The 23524-nt window shown below is 44.4% G+C and overlaps 2 protein-coding genes across 3 annotated transcripts in view; both read left to right on the top strand.

Moving 5' to 3' along the window:
• LOC135508789 (cyclic nucleotide-gated cation channel beta-1-like) overlaps positions 1 to 23524 on the top strand; it is a 66680-nt gene that overhangs the window by 39146 nt on the left and 4010 nt on the right. Inside the window, exons 18-29 of the mRNA XM_064929008.1 lie at positions 414 to 708; positions 17111 to 17278; positions 17887 to 17919; positions 18619 to 18717; positions 19054 to 19208; positions 21006 to 21173; positions 21627 to 21835; positions 22000 to 22050; positions 22448 to 22534; positions 22815 to 22879; positions 23092 to 23214; positions 23304 to 23445. Coding sequence (XP_064785080.1) covers positions 414 to 708; positions 17111 to 17278; positions 17887 to 17919; positions 18619 to 18717; positions 19054 to 19208; positions 21006 to 21173; positions 21627 to 21835; positions 22000 to 22050; positions 22448 to 22534; positions 22815 to 22879; positions 23092 to 23214; positions 23304 to 23445 — 1595 coding nt within the window. The remainder of the gene's footprint in view (positions 1 to 413; positions 709 to 17110; positions 17279 to 17886; positions 17920 to 18618; positions 18718 to 19053; positions 19209 to 21005; positions 21174 to 21626; positions 21836 to 21999; positions 22051 to 22447; positions 22535 to 22814; positions 22880 to 23091; positions 23215 to 23303; positions 23446 to 23524) is intronic.
• On the top strand, positions 483 to 17179 carry LOC135509124 (protein TsetseEP-like). 2 transcript variants are annotated; one of them, XM_064929486.1, is made up of 4 exons: positions 483 to 708; positions 968 to 1118; positions 12082 to 12370; positions 17101 to 17179. In XM_064929486.1, the coding sequence occupies exons 2-4, from the start codon at positions 1045 to 1047 to the stop codon at positions 17101 to 17103; spliced, it is 366 nt and encodes a 121-aa protein (XP_064785558.1). In that variant the 5' UTR covers positions 483 to 708; positions 968 to 1044; the 3' UTR covers positions 17104 to 17179. The 2 variants fall into 2 exon arrangements, with proteins under 2 accessions (XP_064785558.1, XP_064785557.1); XM_064929485.1 differs by lacking the exon at positions 17101 to 17179 and adding an exon at positions 15030 to 15870.

Below are 23524 nucleotides of genomic sequence, written 5' to 3' on the forward strand. Positions count from 1 at the left end.
CGCATGGCTTTCGACCTTCGTCTCTCCCGAACCCATACGGGAGTTGTAGCAATGAGACAAGATAGTAACTACTAACAATTGGATACCACGAAAAATTGGGGAGAAAAGGGGGTAAAAAAGTTAAAAAATAAATAATAATAATAAAGATATCATCTGAAATATTTTGTCATGTTAAGAGATGATGATATTAAATTCTTACAAACTTTTTGTATATAGTATTCATTTAAGCATGAAAAATAAAATAAGAGAATGTCATATTTTAATTGTTGATTTCAAAGATTTTCCTCTCAAATCAAATGCTACACATCAAACACAATTGATTGTTCACATTGCCATGTTGACTCTGGGTGTCTTATCAGTTGTAACAGTCCAGACACAGACAGTGATGTATTGTATGACTGCTTGTCCCAAAGTCTCTAAAAGACCCAAAGCAGTGGACCTGGTTTTGCAGGAAGTAATAGAAGCAGACATGAAGGATCTGGAGGTGCCAACACAGATGACAATACCAACAGAGATGGCTCTGGCACAGCCGACACAGCAAAAACAGCCATTGAAACCAGATGAGCCTGAACAGAATCTTCCAAATGTGCCAGAGTCAACAACCCCATCGCTGGAGGTTGCTGAGACCCCGACAGGCAGGTGGACACCCTTCATAGAGAGCATTAAGAGAGAGGCTGAAGGCATAGCTATGGCTACCATGGAGGAACGGTAAGCAAGGAGTCAGACAAGATCAAATATCTCAAAGTAATTTATGTAGAATATCACCGCAGTCTACACACAGTCACTATTTTACAAATTGTCTGGTTATGGTGATCCAACAGAAGTTGCATATCTTCTCATTGGCTTAACCAGACTTTTTTCCCCTTCAGTCTAAAGGAGTAAGTTAAATGAGAAATAAAGTTGGCTAAATAAAGTTAGCTTAATATGACATACTAGTAATATCCCAGCAATGTGCACATCTCTGCAGGATGACCCAGGGCTGCGTGGATTTGGTGCGAATGGCGGAGGAGGTGGCCAGACACAGCTGAGACGGCCATCAGGCAGATGCAAGGTGCCCAATCAATCAAACTGTCCATTCAAAGCCAGGAAGCCATTCTGGAGGAAGAAAAAGACTCAGAGTAAGTTTTCACTCAGGCTTAACATCCTCATAGTCCCCTGCCTACTCCAGAACAAAATGCATAGGCTATCTCCAACCACCTGCCCTACACTTGTATAGCATTTTAAATGTAACATTTATTGGGGTCATGGTTTAAGAGACAACTGGCCATAAACGTGTGAAGTCCCTCCCCTTCTACACATGCCTGTACATGTGTGGGAGGGGAGGTAAGGCTGTCTCATCCCTGTCATGCCCTGAACAGGATACACATCAAATCAAGTTTGAAGTTCATTTGTCACGTGCGCCGAATACAACAGGTGTAAACCTTACAGTGTGCTTACTTACAGGCTCTAACCAATAGTTCGAAAAGGTAGGTGTGTGTGTGTGTGTGGCTAGGTAAAGAAATAAAACAACAGTAAAAAGACATTTGAAAATAAGAGTAACAAGGCTATATACAGACACCGGTTAGTCAGGCTTATTGAGCTAGTATGAGCATGTAGATATGGTTAAAGTGACCATGCATATATGAACAGAGAGTAGCAGTAGTGTGAAAAGAGGGGTTGGCGGGTGGTGGGACACAATGCAAATAGTCTGGGTAGCCATTTGATTATCTGTTCAGGAGTCTTATGGCTTGGGGGTAAAAACTGTCGAAGCCTTTTTGTCCTAGACTTGGCACTCCGGTACCGCTTGCCATGCGGTAATAGAGAGAACAGTGACAATTTTTAGGGACTTCCTCTGACACCGCCTGGTGTAGAGGTCCTGGATGGCAGGCAGCTTTGCCCCAGTGATGTACTGGGCCGTACGCACTACCCTCTGAAGTGCCTTGCGGTCGGAGGTCGAGCAATTGCCGTACCAGGCAGTGATGCAACCAGTCAGGATGCTCTCGATGTTGCAGCTGTAGAACCTTTTGAGGATCTCAGGACCCATGCCAAGTCTTTTTAGTTTCCTGAGGGGGAATAGACTTTGTCGTGCCCTCTTCACGACCCGGTGACATGTTCCGGGCTAGCTAGCGTCGCCAAGGACATCGTCGAGAAGTGTGATTGGTGTGATTGGGGATTTCTATTGGAGAAATCTATCTTTACTATCTATCTTTACTGTACTGTCTTTGATTTTATCCTCATGAGCATAGCTACGGGAAGTAAGGGTGCTGCAGCACCCCCTGATAAATCACCCCCAAAAAATATAATAATATACAAATATATTTTTGGGGGGTGTATGTTTTTTGCCAAATTAGTGCACTGGGCCTTTATTACTCCTGTATGAGCAGAGAAAAACGCTTTTCAGCAGCTCAGGCTGCGTCAAGATGTCCACTATCATCCCCTGCCAAAGAAAAGGGAAGTAACTGAATTGAATGACTACTGACCCATAGCACTAACTTCCGTCATCATGAAGTGCTTTGAAATGCTATTCAAAGACATCACTTCCTCCCTTCCCTACACACTCAACCCTCCAATTCGCCTACCGCTCTCTAAGCTCACCACAAAGCTTACAGCCCTGGGACTGAACTCCTCACTATGCAACTGGGTCCTGGACTTCCTGACGGGCTGCCCCCAGGGGGTGAAGGTAGGCAACATTACATTTACATTTACATTTAAGTCATTTAGCAGACGCTCTTATCCAGAGCGACTTACAAATTGGTGAATTCACCTTCTGACATCCAGTGGAACAGCCACTTTACAATAGTGCATCTAAATCATTAAGGGGGGGTGGTGAGAAGGATTACTTATCCTATCCTAGGTATTCCTTGAAGAGGTGGGGTTTCAGGTGTCTCCGGAAGGTGGTGATTGACTCCGCTGTCCTGGCGTCGTGAGGGAGTTTGTTCCACCATTGGGGGCCAGAGCAGCGAACAGTTTTGACTGGGCTGAGCGGGAACTGTACTTCCTCAATGGTAGGGAGGCGAGCAGGCCAGAGGTGGATGAATGCAGTGCCCTTGCTTGGGTGTAGGGCCTGATCAGAGCCTGGAGGTACTGCGGTGCCGTTCCCCTCACAGCTCCGTAGGCAAGCACCATGGTCTTGTAGCGGATGCGAGCTTCAACTGGAAGCCAGTGGAGAGAGCGGAGGAGCGGGGTGACGTGAGAGAACTTGGGAAGGTTGAACACCAGACGGGCTGCGGCGTTCTGGATGAGTTGTAGGGGTTTAATGGCACAGGCAGGGAGCCCAGCCAACAGCGAGTTGCAGTAATCCAGACGGGAGATGACAAGTGCCTGGATTAGGACCTGCGCCGCTTCCTGTGTGAGGCAGGGTCGTACTCTGCGGATGTTGTAGAGCATGAACCTACAGGAACGGGCCACCGCCATGATGTTGGTTGAGAACGACAGGGTGTTGTCCAGGATCACGCCAAGGTTCTTAGCGCTCTGGGAGGAGGACACAATGGAGTTGTCAACCGTGATGGCGAGATCATGGAACGGGCAGTCCTTCCCCGGGAGGAAGAGCAGCTCCGTCTTGCCGAGGTTCAGCTTGAGGTGGTGATCCGTCATCCACACTGATATGTCTGCCAGACATGCAGAGATGCGATTCGCCACCTGGTCATCAGAAGGGGAAAGGAGAAGATTAATTGTGTGTCGTCTGCATAGCAATGATAGGAGAGACCATGTGAGGTTATGACAGAGCCAAGTGACTTGGTGTATAGCGAGAATAGGAGAGGGCCTAGAACAGAGCCCTGGGGGACACCAGTGGTGAGAGCGCGTGGCGAGGAGACAGATTCTCGCCACGCCACCTGGTAGGAGCGACCTGTCAGGTAGGACGCAATCCAAGCGTGGGCCGCGCCGGAGATGCCCAACTCGGAGAGGGTGGAGAGGAGGATCTGATGGTTCACAGTATCGAAGGCAGCCGATAGGTCTAGAAGGATGAGAGCAGAGGAGAGAGAGTTAGCTTTAGCAGTGCGGAGCGCCTCCGTGATGCAGAGAAGAGCAGTCTCAGTTGAATGACTAGTCTTGAAACCTGACTGATTTGGATCAAGAAGGTCATTCTGAGAGAGATAGCGGGAGAGCTGGCCAAGGACGGCACGTTCAAGAGTTTTGGAGAGAAAAGAAAGAAGGGATACTGGTCTGTAGTTGTTGACATCGGAGGGATCGAGTGTAGGTTTTTTCAGAAGGGGTGCAACTCTCGCTCTCTTGAAGACGGAAGGGACGTAGCCAGCGGTCAGGGATGAGTTGATGAGCGAGGTGAGGTAAGGGAGAAGGTCCCCGGAAATGGTCTGGAGAAGAGAGGAGGGGATAGGGTCGAGCGGGCAGGTTGTTGGGCGGCCGGCCGTCACAAGAAGCGAGATTTCGTCTGGAGAGAGAGGGGAGAAAGAGGTCAGAGCACAGGGTAGGGCAGTGTGAGCAGAACCAGCGGTGTCGTTTGACTTAGCAAACGAGGATCGGATGTCGTCGACCTTCTTTTCAAAATGGTTGACGAAGTCATCTGCAGAGAGGGAGGAGGGGGGAGGGGGAGGAGGATTCAGGAGGGAGGAGAAGGTGGCAAAGAGCTTCCTAGGGTTAGAGGCAGATGCTTGGAATTTAGAGTGGTAGAAAGTGGCTTTAGCAGCAGAGACAGAGGAGGAAAATGTAGAGAGGAGGGAGTGAAAGGATGCCAGGTCCGCAGGGAGGCGAGTTTTCCTCCATTTCCGCTCGGCTGCCCGGAGCTCTGTTCTGTGAGCTCGCAATGAGTCATCGAGCCACGGAGCGGGAGGGGAGGACCGAGCCGGCCTGGAGGATAGGGGACATAGAGAGTCAAAGGATGCAGAAAGGGAAGAGAGGAGGGTTGAGGAGGCAGAATCAGGAGAAAGGTTGGAGAAGGTATGAGCAGAGGGAAGAGATGATAGGATGGAAGAGGAAAGAGTAGCGGGGGAGAGAGAGCCTCCACACTGATCCTCAACATGGGGGCTCCACAAGGGTGCGTCCTCAGTCGGCTCATGTATACCCATGACTGTGCGGCCTCACATAGTTCCAACTACATCATCAAGTTCCCTGACGACACGACAGTAGTAGGCCTGATACAATGGCACCAGAGGGGATCGCTGCCATTTTACGGGCTGCTAACCAACTGTGCTATTTTGTATTTTTTTTTTGCATTGTTTGTAACTTACTTTGTAAATAATATTGCTGCTACCATCTCTTATGACCAAAAAGAGCTTCTGGATATCAGAACAGCGATTACACTCCTCAAACTGGCAACGATTTTTTCTTTAATGAGTCCGAAACGAAGGATATACTGCTTCTCCAAGACCATGCCCAAATCTCCGTCATTCATGTGAAGAAAATACAGAAATACAGGGGGCAGAGATCGGGGTGCCTTGTGAGAATATGTTGGCGAGTGGGCAACCTGCCTCTGCCATCCGTTCTACTGGAAAATAAATTGGTTGATTTCCGCTCAAGACTATCCTACCAATGGGACATTAACTGTAATATCTTATGTTTTGACGACTCTGATAATATTCAGCTGGCTGGGTTTTCTGTACATTGGCAGAACAGTACAGCTACGTCTGGTAACAAGAGGGGTGCACTCAACGAGCTGTATAAGGCCATAAGCAAACAAGAAAATGCTCATCCAGAAGCAGCGCTCCTAGTGGCAGAGGACTTTAATGCAGGCAAACTTAAATCCGTTTTAAGTACCGATGCCTCCTGTATATAGCCTCGGTATTGTTATTTTATTTATTTATTCATTCATTTTTTAACTTGAGTTTATTAGGTAAATATTTTCTTAACTTGATTTCTTGAACTGCATTGTTGGTTAAGGGCTTGTAGGTAAGTATTTGGAGCATGTGACAAATAACATTTGATTTGATTACCAAAAACAATGAGACAGCCTACATTCCTATGAGGTAGGAATGCTAACGTTGTGGTGTCAGGTAAACAACCTCTCCCTCAAAGTCAGCAAAACAAAGGAGCTGATTGTGGACTTCAGGAGGAATCAGGCTGGGCACGCCCCATCCTCATCAACATGGCCGATGTAGAGATGGTCAAAAACTTCAAGGTCCTTGGCGTACACATTTCCGAGGAGCTGAAATGGTTCAATCGCAAGGACACAGATGTGAAGGCACGACAGTGACTCTTTAACCACTGGAGGCTGAAGAAATGTGGCCTGCCCCCTTTGCCCCCTCCCCGACAGACATCCTTCTGAATAGCCACCACTACTCCTAACCCCCCACGCACCCACCTCTTCCTGCTGCTCCCCCATGGACATTTAAATTCCCCCTCCTCAACGTACAATTATCCCGCCTACACCCTAATGGACATTTATATGTATCATTGTCACAGTTGTAAATATGTATATATTATCATAGTTGTTTTATTGTTTCATTCACACCTACACTGTTGGAGCTCGGAGCTTTAAGTATTTCACTGTACACTGCAACTTCATCAACGAACCTGTGCATGTGACAAAATACACATCTAATCAAAACATTTGACGTAATCATAACCATGACATCGCTTCCCCTGGCAACCGCTGGTCCCCTCTCGACGGTTGCGTAGTAACTGAGCGTGTTTCCTGTTTTTCGCATCGACACGGGTGAAGGGTGGCTAATGTTTGGGCTCGAGCGAATCCATTGAGAGGAGGACGATTCTCTCTCTATGTCAAAACTTTAAAACACAGCAAAACGTTCGTTGACTTGACAACAGATTCGTTCATGTCGCAAAGATGAGTCTTGGGAGGTAAAATATTACCGAATGCACTCGAAATCTCTTGAGTGTTCAAGTGAGTAGCCTCAAGCCTGCCTTGTCCATATTGCAAGCGAATTGTTTTTGACCATGCGTAGTCTATCAGATGTAACACTTTGAATACACCCGCTGCTAACTGTTTACTGGCAACAAACTAAATGTCTGAAAAATATATTTTGTTTATGTTTAACTTTACACTTATTTATTCTATTGAATTTTCTTGATTGGCTACTAAACTGGTAGCTAGGTTGATTAGATAATGCACGGTATTAGTAAGATTGGCAAGTGACATGTTGTTCTACCTATGCAGTACTGTCAGGCGGTTATAGGGGGGAGGCATTGGGAGCAATATTTTGCTGTGACCATTGTTCTAAATTAAAAAATGTCATTGGAAGCACTGGTGCTCCCAACTTTAAAAAGTTAGGAGCATCACATGAAATGTAGGAGGATCTGAAAATACGATTTCATTTTTTGTTGTTGATTGAGGAGTACACCACATCAGTCACTGGCTTCATCAATAAATGCATCGATGACGTCGTCCCCACAGTGACTGTACGTACATATCACAACTAGAAGTCATGGATTACAGGCAGCATCCGCACTGAACTAAAGGGTAGAGCTGCCGCTTTGAAGGAGCGGAACTCTAACCCGGAAGCTTATAAGAAATCCCACTCTGCCATCTGACGAATCATCAAACAGGCAAAGCGTCAATACAGGACTAAAATTGAATCATACTACACTGCATTACACTGTGCACTGTCTCTTTAAAAAGTATTGCAATGACAACATGCAAGAGATCTGTCATTCATGCTGTGTTCACATCCTAGTCAGAACTAGGAACTCGGAAATGTCTGACTTGCTAACTGGTTAAAATCAGCATGTGTATAGAGCCCCACAGTGGAGGCGTCATAATATCCATAAAACCCAGCAGTCAAACCGAATTGGTTCCAATAGTTTTTCCACCATTCATTTTCGTCATAGGGGATTAAATAAGGGCTGTGTTTCGTGTAGGCTGAACCTGTTGTGACGTTTTGATAACCAATCAATATATTCGGCTCAATTTACACCCAGATTCATTTTTGGGGGGTAAATACAGGCGAATATATTGAAAGTCACGTTGTCCTAGAGAGATTTACACGGTTATCACAACGTCATGCCAGGGTAAGCCTACTGTACACAGCTCTTATTTTAAGTGTTTCTAAAATCCCCTATGAGAAAAATGGTGGTAAACGATTGGAACCACTTCCCTGTTTGACCGCTAGGTTATATGGGTAATATGACTCGTACTCTATAACTACAACCAGTTAGCAAGTCTGAAATGTCTTGAGTTTCTTAGTTCCGACTAGGATGTGAACGCAGCATCATGCATTGCTATGAATCAAATCAAAATCAAATCAAATCAAATTTATTTATATAGCCCTTCGTACATCAGCTTATATCTCAAAGTGCTGTACAGAAACCCAGCCTAAAACCCCAAACAGCAAGCAATGCAGGTGTAGAAGCACGGTGGTTAGGAAAAACTCCCTAGAAAGGCCAAAACCTAGGAAGAAACCTAGAGAGGAACCAGGCTATGTGGGGTGGCCAGTCCTCTTCTGGCTGTGCCGGGTAGAGATTATAACAGAACATGGACAAGATGTTCAAATGTTCATAAATGACCAGCATGGTCGAATAATAATAAGGCAGAACAGTTGAAACTGGAGCAGCAGCACGGCCAGGTGGACTGGGGACAGCAAGGAGTCATCATGTCAGGTAGTCCTGGGGCATGGTCCTAGGGCTCAGGTCCTCCGAGAGAGAGAAAGAAAGAGAATTAGAGAGAGCATATGTGGGGTGGCCAGTCCTCTTCCGGCTGTGCCGGGTGGAGATTATAACAGAACATGGCCAAGATGTTCAAATGTTCATAAATGACCAGCATGGTCGAATAATAATAAGGCAGAACAGTTGAAACTGGAGCAGCAGCACGGCCAGGTGGACTGGGGACAGCAAGGAGTCATCATGTCAGGTATGGTCCTAGGGCTCAGGAGAAGGAGAGAATTAGAGAATGCGCACTTAGATTCACACAGGACACCGAATTGGACAGGAGAAGTACTCCAGATATAACAAACTGACCCCAGCCCCCGACACATAAACTACTGCAGCATAAATACTGGAGGCTGAGACAGGAGGGGTCAGGAGACACTGTGGCACCATCCGAGGACACCCCCGGACAGGGCCAAACAGGAAGGATATAACCCCACCCACTTTGCCAAAGCACAGCCCCCACACCACTAGAGGGATATCTTCAACCACCAACTTACCATCCTGAGACAAAGCTGAGTATAGCCCACAAAGATCTCCGCCATGGCACAACCCAAGAGATAGGTAGGAGCAAGCCCATGTAATGCTTTGTAGGTTAGCAGTAAAACCTTGAAATCAGCCCTTGCTTTGACAGGAAGCCAGTGTAGGGAGGCTAGCACTGGAGTAATATGATCAAATTTTTTGGTTCTAGTCAGGATTCTAGCAGCCGTATTTAGCACTAACTGAAGTTTATTTAGTGCTTTATCCGGGTAGCCGGAAAGTAGAGCATTGCAGTAGTCTAACCTAGAAGTGACAAAAGCATGGATTAATTTTTCTGCATCATTTTTGGACAAAAAGTTTCTGATTTTTGCAATGTTACGTAGATGGAAAAAAGCTGTCCTTGCAACAGACTTGATATATTCGTCAAAAGAGAGATCAGGGTCCAGAGTAACGCCGAGGTCCTTCACAGTTTTATTTGAGACGACTGTACAACCATTAAGATTAATTGTCAGATTCAACAGAAGATCTCTTTGTTTCTTGGGACCTAGAACAAGCATCTCTGTTTTGTCCGAGTTTAAAAGTAGAAAGTTTGCAGCCATCCACTTCCTTATGTCTGAAACACATGCTTCTAGCAAGGGCAATTTTGGGGCTTCACCATGTTTCATTGAAATGTACAGCTGTGTGTCATCTGCATAGCAGTGAAAGTTAACATTATGTTTTCGAATAACATCCCCAAGAGGTAAAATATATAGTGAAAACAATAGTGGTCCTAAAACGGAACCTTGAGGAACACCGAAATTTACAGTTGATTTGTCAGAGGACAAACCATTCATAGAGACAAACTGATATCTTTCCGACAGATAAGATCTAAACCAGGCCAGAACTTGTCCGTGTAGACCAATTTGGGTTTCCAATCACTCCAAAAGAATGTGGTGATCGATGGTATCAAAAGCAGCACTAAGGTCTAGGAGCACGAGGACAGATGCAGAGCCTCGGTCCGATGCCATTAAAATGTAATTTACCACCTTCACAAGTGCCGTCTCAGTGCTATGATGGGGTCTAAAGCCAGACTGAAGCATTTCGTATACATTGTTTGTCTTCAGGAAGGCAGTGAGTTGCTGCGCAACAGCCTTTTCTAACATTTTTGAGAGGAATGGAAGATTCGATATAGGCCGATAGTTTTTTATATTTTCTGGGTCAAGGTTTGGCTTTCAAGAGAGGCTTTATTACTGCCACTTTTAGTGAGTTTGGTACACATCCGGTGGATAGAGAGCCGTTTATTATGTTCAACATAGGAGGGCCAAGCACAGGAAGCAGCTCTTTCAGTAGTTTAGTTGGAATAGGGTCCAGTATGCAGCTTGAAGGTTTAGAGGCCATGATTATTTTCATCATTGTGTCAAGAGATATAGTACTAAAACACTTGAGCGTCTCTCTTGATCCTAGGTCCTGGCAGAGTTGTGCAGACTCAGGACAACTGAGCTTTGAAGGAATACACAGATTTAAGGAGGAGTCTGTAATTTGCTTTCTAATAATCATCATTTTTTCCTCAAAGAAGTTCATGAATTTATCACTGCTAAAGTGAAAGTCATCCTCTCTTGGGGAATGCTGCTTTTTAGTTAGTTTTGCGACAGTATCAAAAAGGAATTTCGGATTGTTCTTATTTTCCTCAATTAAGTTAAAAAAATAGGATGATCGAGCAAGCAGTAAGGGCTCTTCGGTACTATGAGTATTGATCTAATTTCTATGCCCCAAATGTTTGGATATACTGGTAAAGTTAACAGGTTGTTAGCTAGCTATGAGGTAACATGACTGCCATGTTGTGGGTTGTTCTAAAACTAATCAATCTGTTCGTCACTAGTTACCACAGTCTCATATGACTAAACCTTGCCCATTTATTTTCATAAAAATCGGATTTTAACCTAACTTTAACCGTAACCTTAACCACACTGTTAACCTTACGCCTAACCTTAAAGCTGCAATATGTAACTTTTTGGGTGACTCGACCAAATTCACATAGAAATGTGAGTTATAGATATGTCATTTTCACTGAAAGAAAATCAAAGTTATTTCTATTGTGGCAGACCAAGGGGTTGGGTCAAAACGTTTACACAGATCAGACACGGACAGAGTAGGATTAGCTCATTTCAAAGGTGTTTATTAAAATAATAATCTAAAAGAAATAGTCTCCCCCAAGAGACCCTCTCCGGGATACCGTCCTTGGTGCTCCGGGTCTTGCTGTGTCCTGTGGGGATTAAAACGAAACTCCCTCCTGTTACCTCTGGTACCGTCCCCAACTATACATCAGTCCTTTCCTCCCCCAGTCTCTCCCCTGTGTGCTGCCCTTCTGGCAGCTTTATGGGACTTGTATAGCTGGTAAGGAATCAGCCCTTGATTACTCAACAATCCCCAATCAGCCCCAATTAGTCCTGTCCGGAGATCCGTCGAGACCTGGCACGTCCAGCAGATGGAACCATCGTCTCGTGATGTGTACTCTTGTCTGCCATCAGGCCTCGACGAGTCTCCCCCTGGTGGCTGACCTGCTGTACGCCACATAATGCTTCCCATGCTTAAGTTCCGTTTTTGCGTCCTTCCCTTTCGGTTTTGTATACCAGCTTCAAACATCTGAAAGTACAATATTTTTTTATTATGGACAATATATTTTACAATGGTTTAGATGGTACAATGATTCTCTACACATACTTGCTTGTTTTGTCATATAAACTGAAATTAGGCAAACTACTACAATTTCAGCGACCAGGAAAAGACCAAAAAGCTAATTTTTGTTTTCATGAATTTTTATGATATAGACCATTTTTATTTTGTGGCTGTGGTAACTTATAGCAACCCGGCGATCCGCTATAGGAAGATAAAAAATGTTCTGTAGGAAATATATAGGTCAGATCTTTTGACCTGGTTGGGCTAGAAGAAATCCGTTTTCACTCTAATAATGGGGAAACCATGACGCTATATCGAATCACTTTTTTCCCCATGCTGTATCATTTTTATTTGTTCATATCACTGTATGCACATTTCTTTGATGTGGCCCCTAACTGCACCTGTACTATACAGTAGGTGCCAGGTGTGTCCTGCTGAGGAGGACCCAGTGGAGGCAGCAGAGAGTACCCCTCAGACAGAGCCCAGAGAGGCTGCATCACCCGACATTGAACCAGAACCCCAGGAGGAGCCAGAGCCCCAGAGGGCCTCTCCATCCCCTCGTTCAAGCCCAGAGCCAGAGCGATTCAAGACAGTAGAGCCTGAACCTAAACCAAAGGCCCAGGACGCCAAAGAAGCACCTGAACCGGTGACCCAACAACCACAGAAAGCAGAGGACTGCAACAAACCTAACACCACTACCAAGGTAATGTCAAAGCCATGGTTTTCATCATAACGCATATGGAAAAGAATCATAAAATTAAAATAATAACCTTGTATAGCAGAAGTAGATTATTTATACAAAAATCAAGTAAGAATCAGGTTAGATACAAATAATGATTTGTACATGTATCTTCTATATCAACATTGAAATGGTGTATGTTTGGCTTTGTATGACAAACACAATCAAATACATGAGTGGCCATTTTCCTACATGGACATTGTATGACATGTGACAAAATACATGAGTATGAGTCATCTATGACTATTATAAAACAAAAACATGACAATTACCGTAAGAAAAATACAAAATTAATGCTGGGCTCCTACTGGACAGTTGATATACTGTATCTACAGCTATGCCTTTGGGCAACTACCCAGGATTTTAACCAAGCCCAGCTTATCTTTGATATTTGTCACTGATTACTACCAATGTGCTATCGTGAGAATGATTGTTGAGCGATCTCAACTTAATACCTAAATAGAGTCACTGCTGCTATCAAAAATATATTCTTCTTCCTTCTCCAGTCTTCCTCCTGTCCTCCCTCTCCTCCTCTTCCTGTCCTCCCCACTTCCACCTCTTCTCCTCTTTCTGCTTTCCCCCTTCCTGCTCCTCGCGGCAGACTTTGCTTCTTTGTTCAATAAGTGTGACTTTGCGTGCGTTAATGGCGTCAGACAGTTATATGCAAGTGCTTTGAAATGTGTATGACTCATGTATGAGACCGTAGAAGGCTTAGCTTACATGTCTCTTGTATGTTTTGGGGGCGGCAGGTAGCCTAGCGGTTAAGAGCATTGGGCCAGTAACTGAAAGGTCGCTGGTTCGAATCCCCAAGGTGGGAAAATCTTATATAGTACATGTAACATTTCTGTTATTTCTAAATGTTACCCACCCACATACAGTTAAAGTCAGAAGTTTACATACACTTAGTTTGGAATCATTAAAACTCGTTTTTCAACCACTTCACAAATTTCTTGTTAACAAACTATAGTTTTGGCAAGACGGTTAGGACATCTACTTTGTGCATGACACAAGTCATTTTTCCAATAATTGTTTACAGACAGATTATTTCACTTATAATTCACTCTATCACAAATCCATTGGGTAAGACGTTTACATACACTAAGTTGACTGCCTTTAAACAGCTTGGGAAATTCCAGAAAATTATGCAATGGCTTTAGAAGCTTCTGGCCTACCTTCAAACTCAGTGCCTCTTTGCTTGACATCATGGGAAAATCAAACGAAATCAGCCAAGACCTCAGAAAAACAATTATAGACCTCCACAAGTCTGGTTCATCCTTAGGAGCAATTTCCTAGGTACCACGTTCATATGTAGAAACAATAGTATGCAAGTATAAACACCATGGGACCACACAGCCGTCATACCGCTCAGGAAGGAGACGCGCTCTGTCTCCTAGAGATGAACGTACTTCGGTACGTAAAGCAAAGGAACTTGTGAAGATGCTGGAGGAAACTGGTACGAAAGTATCTATATCCACAGTAAAAACGGGTCCTATATCGACATAACCTGAAAGGCCGCTCAGCAAGGAAGAATCCACTGCTCCAAAACCGCCATAAAAAAGCCAGACTACGGTTTGCAACTGCACATGGGGACAAAGATTGTACTTTTTGGAGAAATGTTCGCTGGTCTGATGAAACAGAAATAGAACTGTTTGACCAGAATGACCATCGTTATGTTTGGAGGAAAAATGGGAAAGGCTTGCAAGCTGAAGAATACCATCCCAACCGGGAAGCACGGGGGTGGCAGCATCATGTTGTGGGGGTGCTTTGTGGTAGGAGGGACTGGTGCACTTCACAAAATAGATGGCATCATAAGAATGGAAAATTCTGTGTATATATTGAAGCAACATCTAAAGACATCAGTCAGGAAGTTAAAGCTTGGTCGCAAATGGGTTTTCCAAATGGACAATGACCCCAAGCATACTTCCAAAGTTGTGGCAAAATAGCTTAAGGACAACAAAGTCAAGGTAATGGAGTGGCCATCACAAAGCCCTGACCTCAATCCCATAGACAATTTGTGGGCAGAACTGAAAAGCGTGTGCAAGCAAGGAGGCCTACAAACCCGACGCAGTTACACCAGCTCTGTCAGGAGCAATTATTGTGGGAAGCTTGTGGAAGGCTACCCAAAACATTTGACCCAAGTTAAACAATTTAAAGGCAATGATACCAAATACTAATTGAGTGTATGTAAACTTCTGACCCACTGGGAATGTAATGAAAGAAATAAAAGCTGAAATAAATAATTCTCTCCTATTCTGACATTTCACATTCTTAAAATAAAGTGGTGATCCTAACTGACCTAAGACAGGGAATTTTTTACTAGGATTAAATATCAGGAATTGTGAAAAACGGAGTTTAAATTTATTTGGCTAAGGTGTATGTAAACTTCCAACTTCAACTGTAAGTCAGATATTACAAGAATATTCTATGAATGTTCTATTTGTATTTGCTGCCAAATTGTGTTAGCGAAGAACCCAGCTTTTCCATATGGGAAGACTCAACATTTATCTGTCTCTCTTGAGGCTTGTGCAGCTGTGGTAACTACCTGTCACTAAATGCTATTCCCTGCTGTTGTTCTGTCACTCATGGCTCTTCCTGTTCCTCTGCTGCTTCTATGACTCTGCAGGAGGAGTGGAAGACTGTAGAGGAGGGCGACTGTGGTATTAAGTATTTGCTCATTATAATACAACTGTTTTTATGTTTGAAAGGAGAATATTATAACGACATTTGAATGCATATCTTCTATCTTGGTTTGTAAGTCCCATGATGGACCTGGCCAATCTTTTCTCTTCGGAGAATGCAGTGACCACAACGTGTGTGTGCCTGAATTTTGCTTGGGTGTGTGCATTCATGCTTTCTCACAGTGCTATCTGGTGACAGACAATGTGACTGAAGAAGCTCACGTCAGAGTGTTCATTTGGATGAGTGTTGTCTTGTGCTGCCTGACTGACGGTGCTGTGCTCTCCTCCCAGTCCCTTCCAGCTGCGATGCAGTAAAGAGCTGTCTCATGCATATCCCTCACGCGCCTGTGTGCCTCAACAGCTTCAATAACTTGCTGAAAGAGTCATTACCTCTCCTAAACTTCCCCCATGCCCCAGCTCCCCACCAACCTCTCCCAGTTCACCTCCCAGGTCACCCAGCTAATGCCCTCTCTCCCCCCAGAACTCTCCCAAGAGTTCTTCCAGTACTCTCGTCCATTCACCCAAATGTCCCAGCGTGTCTCCCAACTGCCCCAACAGATCTCTCAACTGCCCCAACAGATCTCTCAACTGCCCCAACAGATGTCCCAACTGCCCCACCAGCTCCAAGTTTAAATACCTCTGCAGTTACCTGGTCTACCCACCAACCTACTCCAGCAGTTATCCAGCTTACCCCAAATCCTGGCCAATCTTCCCAGCCAGATATACAACTTACCTCAGCGAGTGGGACAGTCCTACACCAACGTTCAGAACCGCCTGAACAACCTTAAGCCTCAGGATGCCTAAGCAGCAGCAGCAAAACCGGGACCTGGAGTTGGACCGCCTGGTCCGCCAGGTCCCTCTCCAACACCACCCTCCGACTCGCAGCCCCTCACTGTCCTCCCCCAACAGTACCCTAGAGCTGCCCAACGTGCCCTCCTACCCCCGCCTGCCACCCATTAGCCTGTCCAGGCAGCTGTCAGGGCTTTTCAACCCCACCTTCCACATCGAGGACGACCCCACGTCCGCTCTACCCTCAGGTGATTCAGCAGCAGCCCACACAGACGTCCTGCTCTGTTCAGTGCTGTGCTGTGTTGCTGTCCTGTGCTGTGATACTTTGCTATGATGCTGTGCTGTGTTTTGCTGGGCTTGTGTTGCAGTCAGTTGTTCTTTGTTGTTGTTTCTGTCTGTGACATGTCTGTTTTGTATGTACTGTAGCATGTTTCTCAGAAAACCTAGAAGCTTAGGATCTTGTGGTTTCAGGAAGCTCTTGCTTTATATGGTCTGTTTGTTCTCTGTATGTTTGTTTGTTATATAATAGTTTCAGCTGTCTGTTTTGTGATAGGCAAGCCTTCAAGTGGCACTTGAAGCGCTGACAAAAATTGAAGAGAGAGTACATTTGTCATTTTGCAGACACTTATCCAGAGCAATTAGAGTTAAGTGCCTTGCTCCAGGGTACATCAACAGATTTTTCACCTAGTCAGCTTGGGGATTCGAACCAGCGGTTACTGGCCCAACGCTCTTAACCGTTTGGCTACCTGCCGCCCAGAGTATTTGACACTTAGTGTCCTATTTTGTGTTGACACTTAGAGCGTTGAAGCGTCTAGTACAGTGGTATTCAAACATTTTCAATGAGGGCCCCATTTTTTCCCCAATAATTTCTCGCGACCCCACCCCATAGCAAATCTAATGTCACAGCCTTAAAATCTGTAAATTTGGATTTTTACATCAACAAATAACCTTAAATTCATTGCATTTTAATCTCTTATCTAAATGAAAGGAAACCAATAACCCATACAATAATCTGTATTTTTGTTGTCCACCCCCCACCCCATTTTTTTAAATATTTTTAAAGGTTTTGTCAACCCCACTGCAGTTCACTAGGGGTCAAGTCCCCAACTTTGAATACCACTGGTCTAGTATATGTGTGTAGAGTACCACAGTACATAAGCCTTATTACTAGCTGTGTTCCACTGGAGAACAGCTGAGTCACTCAATGTGTTCCTGTTGCTTCCCCAGTGAGCTCCAGGCTCAGTGTGCACCCAGCTGTCAGTGTGGAGGATGTGGATTCCGGCGGAGAGGGAGGAGGGGGCGGAGGGGAGCACCACCGCCACCACATTCCCCAAATCCTTACCCTACAGGACCCCAACTTCAAGACCCTGACCGTACCCGGAGTGTCCAAAACCAGCCGTCAGAGGTGAGCGCATACTCCCAAATGAAATTGCCTCCACATAAAGATATTGTCCAAATTTCTTTCCCAACCTCTGATATCCTCTAAATTGGTGTTTTCTTTTTTCCTTCTATATTGCTTTGGTCAACAGTAAAGTTGCTGAAAAAGAGTAAGAATGGAGAACGTCTACAAAATACAGTGCATCTTAGTTTATAGACTGTATTTCTATTTTATTTTGTTGATTGAAAGCCCCCCCCCCCCACACCCCAACCTCTTTAGACAGTGTTTAGTGTCCCTTTACTTGTCCATCTGTCTGTCTCTCAATAGCATGTTCATCTATGTTTGTAGTCTTTTGTTCTGCTCTGTTTTATTGTGTTGTGTTGCTGTGCTGTTCTATCTTGTGCTGTTTTCTGTTGTTATGTGTCTGTTCTGTAGTCTGATACTGCTGCGAGTCATGTCAATAGTAAGTGCAATAAATGTCATCTGGTTGTGTGTTCAGTCTGTGACTAATTGTATGAATGCTGTTAGTGATTGTTGTTGTCATTGTGATTCTCTACCTCTCCCATCTCATTCTGTTTCTCACACACACACACATACTTCCCTGCCCCTGTTGATGGAACCATGGACTGACCTAGTGAGAAGAAACCCAAGAATATCTGGACCAATATGTAAGATGTGTAATCATTGTCACATCAAGGATCCATCCAACCATCAACATTCATCCCATCATCAGAAATTCACCTGTCAAGTGTGCTCCCTCTCTGGCCTCTATGTGACCAGGCTGCTCGTCACGGCGCACACCTGTCACCAGCGTTTACGCGCATAATGACACTCACCTGGACTCCATCACTTCCTTGATTACCTGTCCTTTATATGTCACTCCCTTTGGTTTCTTCCCCAGTCATCATTGTTTCTGTTTCATGTCTGTGTGCTGTTTGTGTTTCTTGTTTTGTTCATTTATTAATGAAATGCATTCATTCCCTGAACTTGCTTCCCGACTCTCAGCGTACATTGTTACATCACCCTTACTGCATCCTCACTCCTTCACCCCTTTCTAACCTGTGTGGTTCTCTGTAAAAATGTATACTGCTTGAAAAAGCTGATGCTCAAGATTGTTCAGGGCCTCATTCAGTGTACATGAGATTTGTGTTGAATGTTCAGACAACATAATTTCACCATGTTCCACATACTGTATTCCCTATACTGCCATTCTCTTCCTGTGTAAACTGTAATGCCCCGTGGTAAGGCCAAGACTGCAGGGAGCACTCTAATAACAGAGCAGGGTCCAAATGATAGCAGCCTTAGTTTTTCCATCTGTCTGTGTATCAGGCACTGCTACAGTTTTATTCCCTGCCTCCCCTCCACAGAAAGAAGGTGTACTCTCAGAGTGAGGAGGATGAAGAGGAGATGGAGATCGCAGTGAGGGCATGGCCTAGCCAGTCCAGCATCCTCAGTGGAGACGATGGGTGAATATGGATACCTCCACATCACAACTGTTAGCTAGCTACATATGTCTACTGCACAAAATGTGTTAGTCGTTGGGTATCGACAATGTGGTCAGAATAGCCTTTCTCATACTATCAGTGAATGTCTTGAGAAAGGTCATATTGACTGAAATTCAGGCACAATAAAGGTGCAGAGATAAAAATGTGTGTACGGGAGACATTTTCACTGTGCTTTTATTCACATCAACACAAGTGTTGTTATATTCACTTCAAAATAACATTGATGTGTGGTTTCAGGGAAACTGTTTGGTGTGTGTGTGTGTGTGTTAATTACCTATGGATGTTTTGTGTTTGAAGGCTAAAGGAGCGCCCTGCGTCTTCCGCTAGCCAGGCCAGCTACGTGGTGAACGAGCGCCTACAGGAGCTGGTCAAGATGTTTAAGGAGAGGACAGAAAGGGCCAAAGAGAAACTCATAGACCCAGATCACTCTGATGATGACAGTCCAACTGCCTGTGAGTAACACATGACCAGACCTGAGTGTAACTGTTATGTGCTCAATGTCCAATGTACATATGCCACAAATACAGTTACAAACACACATGGCTTACAGACAATGGGCCTGATTTTGACAGTGCTAGCAACAAGGGAACAAAAAAAAGAAGAAATACTAATACTCCCAATACTTGTAGTTAAATGTTCTTAAAAACCTGACAGGCAGCAGTAATCTGCACACTGTTAGAATGCAACACAGTAGATACAATTCAGTCCCTTGTGTATCAGTTGTCTTGAATTACGAAGCAACCTCATTCGTTCCATGACTAAGAAAGACACCTGTTGTGAAGGGTTACAGTTAGGTGCAAGAACTTGAAGTACCCAGGAAGCTAACCACTCAATATTTTGTCCCTTCGCTATTTTGGCATCTAATACGTCACCCTTCCTAGAAGAGGGGGTGACCTTGACAATTTATTGTTAAAACGAGAGGCCGCCTGGATCTTTAATTTAAAGACCCTTGCTCCCTTCGGTCTCGGCGTAGACTTTGATCTGAAGCCATTCTTGTGATTGTGTTTTTGCTATCCATTGTAAATAATGTTTGTAGGCCTATGTAGCCAAATGGTATCTATAATCTTATGTTAACCATTCATGCTTTTTTATATGTTCTATTTATATTTCTAAATCAACCAATAAAATCAAGCAACAGCCAGCCATGATTACAGACACCTGTGTGTGTTCCTTTCAAACTATACTGAACAAAAATATAAACAACATACAACAATTTGAATGAGTTACAGTTCACATAAGGAAATAAGTCAAATAAATTATTTAGGCCCTAATCTATGGATTTCACATGACTGAGAAGGGGTGCAGCCATGGGTGGGCCCGGAGGGCATAGGCCCACCCACTGGGGAGCCAGGCCCAGCCAATCAGAATTTGTTTTTCTCCACAAAAGGGCTTTATTACAGACAGAAATACTCATCAGTTTCATCAGCTATCCGTGTGGCTGGTCACAGACAATCTTGCAGGTGAAGAAGCCGGATGTGAAGGTCCTGGGCTGGCGTGGCTGCGCGTGATCTGCGGTTGTGAGACTGGTTGGCCGTATGGTCAAACTCTCTAAAACGACATTGGAGGCGGCTTATGGTAGATAAATTAACATAAAATTATCTGGCAACAACTCTAGTGGACATTCCTGCAGTCAGCATGCCAATTGCACGTTCCCTTAACTTGAGACATCTGTGGCATTGTGTTGTGACAAAACTGTCTTTTATTGTCCCCACCACAAGGTGTACCTGTGTAATGATCATGCTGTTTAATCAGCTTCTTGATATGCCACACCTGTCAAGTGGATGGATTATCATGGCAAAGGAGAAATGCTCACTAACAGGGATGTCAACAAATTTGTGCCCAAAATTTGATAGAAATAAGCTTTTTGTGTGTATGGAACATATTTTATTTCAGCTCATGAAACATGGGACTAACACTTTACATGTTGCGTTTATATTTTTGTTCAGTATATATAAACTAGTGACCCGCAATGTTTGTCAATGTACACTGAAAACAGCTTGGCTGTCGAAGTTTTGGTTATAAAATTATTGCATCTGAGCTCCTAGAGTGTGAGGCTCTCCTTTTTCTTTTTCAAGTGAAGGGTTACAGTACCTTTTATTGCCAGGTGCAAACGCAAAGCCAAACATATCAAAACTCAGACCGTCCGCTCACATACAGGTGAGCTGCATCAGCACAGCTGTGGCCAACGACCTCTTTAACCCGACCTTTCACCTCTGACCCATGACTCTCCTCTGCTCTTTCACCTGCAGCCCCTGCGAGAGCTCCAACACCACCTCCTGCGCCTCCAGAGGAGCCGAAGGAGGAGGAGATAGAGGAGCAGCAACCCAAGCCTACATTATGCTGCAAGGTGATGCCTCCTCGCTGGATCAGAGCTCTGCTGCACTACCGCTTCCCCGCTAGCATCGACCCCTTCACCAGTGAGCTCCCCCTCCTCCTAGCATTCACTATCTCCTCCTCCTTTAACCCTCCTCTCTTCCTCCTGCTTTCCTCCTCCTATTCTTGTATTAATCCCTTCTCCTTCTCTATTACTTTTACTACTCCAATTTTGTCATCTCCTTATGGTTGTCACTAGTTACCACACCCACAGTCAAAATTGGCTACATTGTAAAAATTCCTGAAAACAGACATTTGCTTTTTGGTTTTAATTTAAGGTTAAGAATAGACAAGGTTAGCAGTGTGGTTAAGGTTAGGTTTTTTTAAATCAAATTTTAAGAAGAGAAATTGTAGAAATAGGCAGGCTGTGGTAACTAGTCACAACCTCCTGCTTTGATCTGAACGTTAGTTTGGCTACGTTAGTGACCTAATTGGTTGATCTTTGTCATACCTGCTCTTTCTTTTGCTTTATGGGGATGATGCATCTCTCTCTCTAGATCTGGTCTATGTGCTGTGGCTGTTTTTCGTCACCTTGGCATGGAACTGGAACATGTGGCTTATCCCGGTGCGCTGGGCCTTCCCCTACCAGACCCCCAGTAACATCTACCTGTGGCTACTCACTGACTATCTGTGTGACCTCATCTACATCCTGGACATCCTGGTCTTCCAGCCCCGCCTGCAGTTTGTCCGCAGTGGAGACATAGTGGTGAGATTGAGACTATAATTGTGAAATGTCCCTATTTTGGCATTCTAATGAGACTATGTTGCCAGATGAGGGGTTACATCTCAAATAGATTTTCCAGATACACACACAGAAATACATGTGTCAAAATCATTGATGTATGTGTTTTTTGTTTGTTCTCATTGCAGTTTGACAAAAAGGACATGAGAGTGAATTACATGAAAACCTTCCGGTTCAAGGTAAGGTTTCACTTGAAAATGATTTTGCAGTGTTCACTACTGAATGACTACTCTGTGGCCTTCGAGTTAGAATGTATGCCCTGAGATTGGAAGGTTGTGAGTTCAATCACTGGCTGAGTCATACCAAAGACTGTAAATATGGGATCTGATGAGTCTCCGCTTGGCACTCAGCATTAAGGAGATAGTTTTGGGGTAAGGCCCTGTGATAGCGTCCTGCCCAGGGTGTGTACTTGTACATGAAGCTGCCTCGCGCTACAGAAACAGGGCCTACCTTTCCGGCTTGTGCAAGGCTATATACTTACTACTGAATAGCTTTGAGAAAGATCATGTTTTTTAGCCATGTGATGATGTCAGTTTATTTACAGACCATGTCTCTGACTGTTTCTCTGCGTTACAGATGGATGTCATCAGTCTTGTTCCACTGGAGTTGTTCTATTTTAAAACTGGGATCAACCCACTCCTCCGCTTCCCACGACTACTAAAGGTAAAGCTTACCTGCCACCTGTGTGGTCTACCTGGGTTGACTGTGATGTAGAGCTGAGATTAACCAAAAATTATCTGCACTGATCACTTATCGCAGGCATTTTGCCGATATCGTTCATTACAATAAGTAGCCTATACTAGAAAGTTTGAAATGAAATAAGTTCACTAATAAGGGTGATTTGTTAATCTGACAATTGATGGCTACTGTGAAACATACCATCATGTTATTCAGACTGTTAGTCAGACAGCAATTAAAATGTAATCTTTCCTGCATTCTCCAGATAATGTCTTTCTTTGAGTTCAACGACCGTCTTGAGGGCATCCTTACCAAAGCCTACGTTTACAGGTGAGCACAATCAACTTGTTAAATTTTTAGCACAGTATTTTATCTGCATCATCATGCTCAGGTCATAATGAATAGGATTATATGGGCAGGGGGACCTGATCCTAGATAGGCACTCCTGTTCTGATACTCAGGCCCTGGTCTTTCTTAGGGACATGAGGGGCAGCTCAGTATGCAAAAGCCACTCTCTCTCTCCTTCTGTCTGGTTTGATCAGAGTGATCCGGACCACCACCTACCTGCTGTACTGCCTGCACTGTAATGCCTGTCTGTACTACTGGGGCTCTGCGTATGAAGGTCTGGGCTCCACGCAGTGGGTCTATGACGGACAGGGCAACAGGTGTGAGGATTCACCTTCAATAAACTTGTATTCATCATAATCATACCTTCACACTATCATTGAATTGTCCCTGCAATCATGTTTTTCAGTTACATCCGCTGCTACTACTTTGCTGTGAAGACCCTAATCACCATTGGTGGACTGCCGGACCCCACAACGCTCTTTGAAATCATCTTTCAGCTCATAAACTACTTTGTTGGAGTGTTTGCCTTTTCCATCATGATTGGACAGGTTGGTTACCACATTACCAATAGCTTTGTATAATGTAAAATATGATCATGTGTTTAAGGATGAAATATCTAGATTTGTT

Source organism: Oncorhynchus masou, chromosome 22 (genome assembly GCF_036934945.1).
Source record: "Oncorhynchus masou masou isolate Uvic2021 chromosome 22, UVic_Omas_1.1, whole genome shotgun sequence".
NCBI classification, from domain to species: Eukaryota; Metazoa; Chordata; class Actinopteri; order Salmoniformes; family Salmonidae; genus Oncorhynchus; species Oncorhynchus masou.